Source organism: Malania oleifera, chromosome 3, assembly GCF_029873635.1.
Source record: "Malania oleifera isolate guangnan ecotype guangnan chromosome 3, ASM2987363v1, whole genome shotgun sequence".
NCBI lineage: Eukaryota > Viridiplantae > Streptophyta > Magnoliopsida > Santalales > Ximeniaceae > Malania > Malania oleifera.
In genome coordinates this window covers 25,930,475-25,941,167 of record NC_080419.1, presented here as the reverse complement: position 1 = coordinate 25,941,167, position 10,693 = coordinate 25,930,475, and the positions used below count along the sequence as shown (strand labels likewise).

General features: G+C 36.4%; 1 protein-coding gene across 1 annotated transcript; it reads left to right on the top strand.

The window, feature by feature from the left end:
- The first annotated feature begins 8,726 nt into the window (after positions 1–8,726).
- On the top strand, positions 8,727–10,328 carry LOC131151219 (berberine bridge enzyme-like 8). Its single transcript, XM_058102471.1, has one exon. The coding sequence runs from the start codon at positions 8,727–8,729 to the stop codon at positions 10,326–10,328; it is 1,602 nt and encodes a 533-aa protein (XP_057958454.1).
- The last annotated feature ends 365 nt before the right edge of the window (positions 10,329–10,693 follow it).

Sequence of the window (10,693 nt, the reverse complement as noted above, 5' to 3'; positions counted from 1 at the left end):
TGTGTGGCATTTGAGTAATTGTAAATTGTGATATTTTGGAGTATAAAATATAATAATGTATAATTTCTGAGAAAATATTGAAATGAGAATTACTGATGTGATTAGTGAAAAATAATATAATATGGTATTATTATGTGAGTAAAAATGTTATGCCTGGAAAATGAGATTTTGTGAATTATTGATATTGGAAAATAATGAAATGTGGTATTTATTTGTGAGTGAAAATTATTTGCATGAGAAATGAGTATTTTGGGAAAATGTGAAAAATACATGAAATATGATATATGATATTACGAGATGATGAAATGTGCACAGAAAATGATGAGAATATTTATATTGAACTGAATTGTGATATACTGGAATATAATTGATGAAATGCCAATACCGCATAATAATTGCGAGTAAGTGGTGGTAAACCCTGTTGGATGGTTATGATATTCAGCATGGTACCGTTGCGAGTGGTGTTAGTACAACCACACAGACTCTTGGAGCGTGTGGCGTGATAGTCGACTGTGCCATTGTGTAGGGTTGTTGGGCCCCCTGAGTCCGGATTAGGTTATTAGGCCGACCAGTCGTACTACAGACGCGATATGTAATATGATATTTGATCTAACTGGGTCGACCAACCGCGGTTAGATCCAGCCTTTGGGCCGCACAACCTTGACCATGGGGGGAAGCATGACGTGTATAGAAGGATCCTTAGGGTGGCCATGAGTTACAGACGCGATGTTGGTATTTGATACCGATGATACTTATGAGCCGGAAAGTAAAGTGAAAATGAAAAGTGAAAGAATGATAAAATTGGCTAAAATGAGAAATGAAAGAAAGAATGGAAATTGAAAAATAAAGAATGATAAAATTGATAAATGGAATAGTGTGAGTTAATAATATAATAATTAAGGCGAAGTGAAACTCTCCGCCTGAGGGCTTACTGAGTAAGGTAAGTGCCCTGATGGGTATCAGATGTGGCCATACCCGGTAGCATAACGTGTTAGGGCAGAGGGAAGCTACTTGTATGGGCGGGTAATCTTTCCTATTCTCAGGAACTTCGTGGGTAAATATGTGTTGGAAATTATTGAATTTGATAAATGATTTTAAAGCTTATAAAATCTTGTGTTGTATATCTATATGATTATGTGTATGTGAATATCAGTGTATTTTCTCAGATGAAAAGGTGATTTGAAAAGTAAAGTGTATTATAATTGTACTCATTTGGCCACACACTGTAAATAATCTATTCCTTCTTACTGAGATGTGTCTCACCCAAATTATCTAAAATTTTCAGGGGACAGAGATAGGTCAGGTGGTAGAACTCCGTGATCATAGGGAGCTGGGACCCTAAGATACAGGGTAAGTTTTGACTAGGGAGGTGTGGTTCCCTAGGGTTGTATTATTTTTAGGTATGAGATATTGTTGTGTATTTATGTACGTTGATACTCTGGGTATTGTATTATGATTGATGTGTATATACTGTCTTCCGCTGTTAGGTTGTTTAATAAAATACTTTTTACCCGGTACCCAATGCGGGTCGGGTTGTATGAATGATAGTAGGATTGTTGACGTGACCGATTAATGGATTTATGAGATAATTATTTATTTATTATTTAAAAAAAATTTGTATGAAAATCGGGGCGTCACAATATTACTTAGAGAGGCAGGCTCTAGCCTAGTTAAGGAGTGACCAAACGAGGGGACATCGTTTGGAGAAGGCGGACTTTAACCTTAACCAAGTAGTGTTGTAAAGGTTTGTTCCGCCCGTTAAAGGAACAGGTTTAGTGAATCCTTTGGTGGTTTGTCGAAGGCGAGGACGTAGGCTGGGTATAAGCTGAACCTCGTAAAAATTTCCGTCTCACTCTTTCTTTCCCTTACTCTTTATTTTTAGCATATTTAAATTGCGTGGATGGTTTAATTGATAATCATATATACTATGTAATATATAAATCAAGTAAACTTGAAGTCTAATTTTGATTTGGGTTGCAGAAATCGAAAGGGAGTACGTTGGTTATACCATACCTTACGGAAACCATATGGGAGTACGTTACTTGGTTAATAGTCCAAGGATAAATTAACTGAAAGTTTAATTGAGTTTTGAATATTGAGAATAGTGTAGATATTGTGTTGATTGGATGTTATATTGCACATCATATTAAAGAAGTAAAACCATATACACAGGGCTTATATAAACAAACAAACTATTTTAAGTGCTTACATTGCCAAAGTGGTGTATGTGTTAATTTTGGTTTGGTTGTTTACTTTTAATTTGTGATTGATTGATTAGCTTGGCTATTTGGTTGAATGATTGATTACTTGTTTGGCTAAGCAATAGTATTGTTGATTGGATAAAAGAATGTTAGAATTGGTGTATCCCCAAGAGGGAGGGGGGGGGGGGGAGTGAATTGGAAATTTAAACTTTTCTCCTAGGTTAATCTATCCAACAACAATATATACACAACCTAGGGTCTGTCTATGCAATTTCCAAATGCGTAGATAAATATGATGTGGAAATTAAATCAAATGCATTATTCACACCATAACATACATGTGCAGTAAATATAAAGTACAAAAATATAAACAAGGCACACGATATGTTATCGGGGTTCGGCCAACTGTGCCTACGTCCCCGCCTCAAGCTTGTAAGCCCGAGGATTCCACTAATAGCTCACTTAAGGGTGGAACGACACCGATTACAACTAGGTCAATTAGCACAGGGCTGACCTCAACCTTAACTAGGTCAATTAACGGGGCTGACCTCAACCTACACTCCTTAACAAGATGGCGCACCTAGCTTTCCTAACCGGGTCTAAGCCATTCCGGGACTATTCCAGGGTTAGTCTCCCTCTTTAGGCCCGTGCCTGGAAATACAACAATATTTAAAATACAACCAAATGGTACAATGGATATGCTTTCAAGTAAAGCAGATGTGTACCCAGATACGCGTAATCACAAACACCACAGTATGATTTAATATGTAAGCTCAGTATGGTCCAATATTTCAACTCTCAGATATATATATTTACTATCAGTGTAATGAGTGTGTGAGAGTATCAATCAAGCAATCTTTGTATCACAAGATATTCAGGCAAGATGTTCACACAAAGATACTTAGCCAAATAATATATGTGTATATTTCAATGAGCAGGTTTTCTCAATCGTATGATGCTTTAGTAATGTATATGTTTGGTTTGAAAAAAGATATTCAATCTTTGTATTCAGCAAAGGATAGGCGAGTTAATGAATATTGTAACAAAGATCACTATCTCATAAAAAAATATCTCTTCAAATATATTTTTCAATATAAAGTTAGATATTTGAAAGTGATAATGAAAAGATTTTGCAACCAAAATATTATACGATCTTCTCAAGATATTGTAATGAATAAAAAAACTCATAAGATCAAATAAAAGTCTTCTTAGGAAAGACTTATTAACAAAGTCCCCTAAGAATACTTAGGTTTAACTCTCAATAAAATCGTATCAACCAAGCGGAACAAGGAGAGTAAACCTTTCTAATCAAACACTTAATCAACTTACAGAGAGTTTGAGCAATAAGAGAAGGTAAGTATGAGTGGTTGGTGCTTAGGAATGAGAATTATAGGATTTGGAAATTTCAGAGAATTTCTCCTAATCAAAGTGGCTAATCTCTATCTAATTTGCACAAATAATCTCATATATATAGACATGAGAAGAGATATGACCGTTAGGGACCTATTGAGTATTATTAGGAAAGTTTAATGACATTTCAAATATTTTAACCGTGTTTAAAAAAATGTTTAACTGCGATAAAAATCAGGGCAACCCAAGAGGTCCGATCGACCAGAACAGTTTTGGTCGACCAGATCTTATATGGTTCGCTCGACTAGGAGGTTTTTGAACTGAAGGCTCGGTCGATCAAAAGTGGGCGTTTTCCCATTTCTCCTAGGTTCAGTCGACCGTGCCATTTTGAACTGACTGGTTCGGTCGAGCAGACCGATGAGATTTTTCCCGAGGACCCTTGGTCGACGAGGTAGTTGGAGTACAAAAAAGGCTCGGTCGATCAGATGGTCAAATTGTTGACCCAGGGAGGTTTTGATCGACCAAGGCTTTTTGAACTATCTGGTTTGGTTGACCAGGGCCTTGGTCAATTGTTGACCTAGGCCTATTTCGATCGACCGGGGCAGAATGAACTGCCTTGGTCGGTCGACCGAAAGTGCACCAAGTGTGCATTTCAGTCCCGTTTCAATACACATTCACCCTATTCAAGTTCCTAATACATGCAAGTGTAAAAGTGAGTGTCCTAAGGTCAGTTTTATCCAAAATCAGGACACCGAAAGAATCCGGTGTCGGTCGACCAAAGGGTAAACCCTAAGGTCATTTTAGGGTCAATTTTGGTTTACGATTTGTTTGAGCTTACGTAATAAATTATGCATGTGATGTGTGTGAGTTTATTACAAACCAGAGCCCTAATTATTATTATAGGCCAATTTTGTAAATGAAATACATATTACAACACAAATGGGATTTTGTCTTCACTTGCTTTGTGCCCATCTTGATCTTAATAATTTTAGTCCCTGCACAAAATTTCAAACACCCATTAGTTGCCATGAGTATTTGTCATAATCAAAACCGGGCGTGACCTATAAGGTCAACAAAGAATCTAAGTTCTTTTGTGATTAAAGAGTTAAACAAACAAATCAAAAATTGTTTAAAAGAAATAAAAGAAGTTTAAGAATTCTCAAAAGGAATTAAAAGAAAATTTTAAAATCCAATTCACCCTCCCTTTTGGGACTACACCTTACTTTTCAATTGAATTACCATATTTAAGTGTTGTCGGCTCTTTGATGTATCTAGAAAATTGTACAAGACCTGACATTACATCTGTTGTAAATCAACTAGTAAGATATAGCTCTACTCCTACTTGACAACATTGTAATGAAATTAAACACATTTAATGCTATTTGAGAATAAAGCAGATGATTATAACAATATCTTCCAATCATTCTAAAATACTAGCTACCTATGAAGCTAGTAGAGAATGTGTGATAAATTATTTCTCATATCCAAACAAATTGTGGTCTTTAATCAATGAAGGATATTCCAACAGTTTTATATGAAGACAATGCTTCATGTATGACTTAACTAAGAGGAGGATACATAAAGGGTGATAGAACAAAACATATCTCTCCAAATTAAGTTCTTCTATACATTTGAACTCTAGAAGAATGGTGATATAGATGTTCAATAAATCCAATCAAGTGATAATCTAGCAGATTTGTTCACCAAAGTTTTGTCTACTATAAAATTCAAGAAATTGGTTCATCTTATCAGAATGAGACATCTTAAAGATCTTAACAGAAGTAGTTAATATATGGGTGACATCCAAGTGGGAGTGTTATAAAAAATTGGTTATGAGAAATGTGAATGTCACCCCATCTTCCACCACTTCTATTTTCCACCCCAATTAATGCATTGGTATCCATATTGCCCTATAAAAGGGCACCTATGCCTCACATTTGTAAGATATATCTTTGCATGCTTGAATACTCACTTGCATGCTTGAAGTAAGTAGAGTATATAGAAAGAAGATGAGAGATAAAGAGAAAATAGAGATATCTTTTACAAGGTCGGTTCCATATCATATTATAATTCTTCCCGTGATAGTGAAGTTTTGATCTCATCCACCAGTGGAGTAGGCTTAGCCGAACCACGTAAATTTGGTCTTGTCTTCATTTATTTTTTTGCTTATCTCTATTTATTTTATTATTAACTGCACCATTTTATAACATTATTAAATTATTTATATATTTACAATTCGTAAATATAAATAAATACACTTGGAATAACTTAAACTTACTAATTTTGATTGGATCAAGGGTGAAGAAACACACCAAATCCTTCATATTAAAATAATAATTCCATATTAACAATTTTTCTATTTTCTTAAGGGTTAAAAGGTTTTAAGCTTGATCATATGCAACTCAACAAATATTTGAATAGCAATACTCATAGAAGGTATAAACATTTTTCTTAATTAGAATTGGGTTCAAACTTTTTGTTTGTATGTAATTAAGACATATTTAGGAATTATGGGTAGGCTCTTTATTTAAGAAAAAAAATTAAGAACATAATAAATAAAAAAACTTTTTGGGTCGACCATAGGTGGCCTTTGAGCTTGGGCTACACAAGAATTTGTGAATGCATGCGAGGATGCGATTAATTGGGCCCACACATGATGCATGCATATGAGGGGATGATTTGAAAGTAAAGGGTGCAAGTGAGTTAAGTCTACTGCTGCTAGAACTTGACTCGCTCATTATCTAACTAGACTTTACTTGATTCTACTTGAGTTTGAATCAAGTTCTAGCTATTTGAGTATTTTAACAAGTCAAGTTCAAGTTTTTTGAGTCTAGTTTCAAGTCTACTTTTTAATTTTATTATCTTATAACAGCTATGAATACTCAAAGTTTCTACTCGAAGCAAGTTTTCAAGAAATTGCTCGAGTTTTAGAAAAAGCTTCTTGACTTGTTTTGAATTGTGTTTCCAAGTGTAGAAGTGTCAAGTTGTATCAAGGATAAGTCTAGGATCGCAGTCCACAAGGACCACTGATTATCAAAGTATTTGTAGAAGTTTAGTGAAAACCTGTTGATGAAAAATGCTATGTGAAATTCTTTTTGGATTTTTTTTAATGTTTATGAAAACAGTAAACAAGATGGAAAGTACTTGAGAAAAATGTTAAAATGAAATTGAACATTTACCAAGATTGCAAAAAAAAATATAAACCCTAAATACAGCAATAAACAAAATAGATTCACTGAAACAATTTATCGAACACTTGGGTTACGAGTTCAATGTCCTTTTTGCTTCCACCATTTACTAATTTCCTCGACTTTTTTGCTCTTCTTGTCAATCCAATCAAGACATTAATAAGATGAAATATTCAAATTAGAGCTCGAGTAAATTTGCCACATCCAAACGGAATAAAATAAATACTCTCATTAAGCATCAACTGAATTTCATGTAAAAATTAATTTATGAAAATCCTATATTAAATTAAGATTTTGTTGTGACTCACGTCAACAACAAAATAAGAAATAAGAGTAAGTGATTTATCAATGTTGCCTTCAATTTTTGGTTTTAGCCAAATAAAAGTTTAACAATAACATTGAAGGAAATTAATAAATCATGGAAAGCAACCGACATCGAACTACAACCCAAGTTGTAGAACTTAGCCACTCATATTTGCAATTCAAAATTTTCGGATCAAATTAATTTCACAATAACTCATTGCAAAAATAAATGACAACAAAACTAATGGAACAAATTAGAGCAACAAAAACTCATTCATAACTATGAACTAAGTGGATAAAAGTAAAGGAACACTTTAATTCAACCATACTCCTTCAAAATAATAAACTAAATAAAAATAAAGGAACAAAACCAACAATAAACTATTCAGAACAATGTCAATAAAATAAAAAGACAAGATAAGAGAGAGAGAGAGAGAGAGAGAGAGAGAGAGAGAGAGAGAGAGAGAGAGTAGAATGGCCGTGGAGTTGAGAGAGAAGTCCTCCTGTTGCTCGCGGCCCCTGGAGAAGACCTCCTCCTCCATCTCCCAAAATAAACCTACAAAACCCTACTTTAAAACCTAAAAAAATAATGGCAGAGAGCCCAGCTCAGGGGGTTTGTATAGGTGTAGCATAAATCGAGTTGATCGAACTTGAGTTTAAGAACTTATAACCGAGTCAAATCCAAGTTAATAGTTTTGAGATTGATCAAATTCGAATCAATTTTCAAGTTAAACAGTTTTTAGGCAAGTTAAGTTCGTGTATATTACTCTGTCAACTCATCTCTACTTGAATACACCCCTACTAGTGCATACATTAAAAGATTTTATATGGAAAATGGTGAGGGTTTATGTGAAAAATGGGTGTATGCATGTGTGAGTTTACATGAAAGTGTGTGGATGCATAGTTGCACATGAGAATTCATGAAAACTTGGTCTTGTTAAGTTTTCTTTTATATGTATTTTAATAAGTGTATAATTTATGAAATAGGCACACTGGCACATGTGGAGGGGGTCCCTTATATAATTTTTCGGGTTTGAATGAAACACCTTTTTAAAATGCATGTTGCAAATGTAAAAATCAAACTTTGTTTTTATATGTTTCTCTATTAAAGAAAATTGATCACCTATATTTTGTTTTATCTATTTTAAAGTTTGTTTAAAAGTTAAAAATAGTTTTTAAAAATAAAAGCACTTAAAATCAAACTTTGTCTTGATTAAGATTGGGATGGGTTATTGAAAAAACTTTATCATTTTTAAGCATTATTTAAATTACAATTTTTTAAATTTATTGAATCAACAATTTTGCGTAAAAAAAAAAAAAAGAAAGTAAGGCGGACCGACCTTAATTAAGGAATAAAAGAAATTATAAAAATTTATTTAAATTTTAAAATAAAATAATTTACTAAATTCATCTTTTGTAGATATTGTGAACGTCACTATAACATAATTTAAATTTACACCGATTAATAATTACTTCTGGCTTTCATTTTCAGACGTATTATTCTTAATAGATTTATGATTGTTTAGGATGCAATTGAAAGATATGAAGAGCTGTAGAGAATTATTTTTGAAATAAAAAAGAACTTATTATATTCTTTAATATTTATAGTTTTTGTAAATAGCTCAAGAATTACTAACTTCGATTGGATTTGGGGTGAAGAAAAAGAAAACAGTGCACCAACGCCATGAAGGATTTCATCTTCTTCATCGCCTTTCTTCTGATGCAGGTTTCATGGACAACAGTTTCTTCCCGCTCAGTCCAAGAGTGTTTGGTGCAATGTCTTCTCAGCAAGTCTGACTCATGCAACCCAATCGCCGGCGCCATTGTCACCCCTGCAAACTCCTCCTTCTCCTCCGCTTTGGGCTTCCATAGAAGAGACCTCCGGTTCGCGACGCCGGAGACGCCCAAACCGGTGGCCATCATCGCCGCCTCGCACGAGTCCCACGTTCAAGCCGCCATATTATGCTCCAAAAACCTCAGCCTTCAGATCAGAACGTGGTCCGGCGGCCACGATTACGAGGGCCTCTCGTACATCTCCGACGTCCCCTTCGCCATCCTCGATATGTCGAATCTCCGGCGAATCGACGTCGACGTGGCAAATAGGACGGCGGTGGTCCAGGCAGGCGTGATTCTCGGCGAAATCTATTACAAGGTGGCAAAGGAGAGCAACGGCACCCTCGGGTTCCCGGCGGGGGCATGTCCCAGTATGGGCACCGGCGGCCACTTCGCGGGCGGCGGGTACGGAAACATGATGAGGAATTACGGGCTCTCCGTCGACAACATAATCAACGCGACATTAGTCGACGTTAATGGGCGAATCCTTAACAGATGGTCCATGGGAGAAGATCTTTTCTGGGCGATTAGAGGCGGCGGCGCTTACAGTTTCGCCGTCGTCGTTTCTTGGACGCTCAATTTGGTTACGGTTCCGACGACGGTGACAACTTTCGGCGTCGAGCGGGCCGTCGAAGAGGGTTTAACCGACGTCGTTTTGCAGTGGCAGGACGTTGCCGACAAGATTGACGATAAACTCTTCATTCGGGTGGCGCTAAGTGTTAGAAATCGAACCGGTAACGGCAACGGCGCCGAAGGGAAAACCGTGGTAGCTTTGTTCTATGCATTGTACCTGGGAAAAGCCCAAAATCTCCTCGAATTGATGAATAAAAAATTTCCGAAACTGGGTTTGCAGAAAAAGGATTGCATCGAAATGCGATGGATCCAATCGGTGCTTTCTTGGTTCGGTTATCCCATCGAAACACCGCCGGAGGTTTTGCTGGACAGAGTACCGAAGTGGTTGATTTCAATGAAGAAGAAGTCGGATTACGTGAGACTTCCGATTGCGAGAACGGGGTTGGAATCGGTGTGGAAAAAGATGGTGAAATTGGAGAAAGTGGAGATGCAGTGGAGCCCATACGGGGGTGCGATGGGCAGGATTGGGGAATCGGAAACTCCATTTGCGCACAGATTTGGAATAAAGTGGAAAATCCAGTACCTGGTGGGCTGGTCGGAAGAGGGGCCGGCGGCGGTGAGCCTGTACACGAAGTTGGTGAGGGATCTGTACGCTTTCATGACGCCGTTCGTGACGAATAGTCCGAGGGAAGCGTTCTTGAATTACAGGGACTTGGACATTGGAAGGAATTCAGACGAGGGGACGGATTATGAGGCGGCTAAGGTTTACGGGGAGAAGTATTTCAAGGGGAATTTTGATAGGTTGGTGGAGGTGAAAACCAGAGTTGATCCTGAGAATTTCTTCAGGAACGCACAGAGTATCCCTGTGCTTCCGTATTGATCGATCTCTTAGCTTCAATGGTATAGAATATGTTTTAAATAAAAGAAGTGATTTTACTTGACTTGGAGTTGCTAAACATTCTTCCCGTGAAATTTGCTTCAAAGATTATTCCGTCGAGTTGCAATATTTTCCTTTTCCATCTCTAATATTTTCAAATTTTCAAACATGACCTAAGTAATTTTAAAGATAAAAATATCGGAGAAATGACTTAGACAATCTGGTGAGGCAGATGACTATCATTTGGGCACATGACGATAAGCGGGACTAATTAAGTGAATCACTTGTGGACCAATTGTCCATTAGCATGGTAAGTTTGAGCAATGATAATCCACCTGAATGTGCTGAACTTTCCAACATTGTAAATA

Coding starts and splice junctions, on each gene's coding strand:
- LOC131151219 (XM_058102471.1), top strand. CDS start 8,727: ATGAAGGATTTCATCTTCTTCATCGCCTTTCTTCTGATGCAGGTTTCA.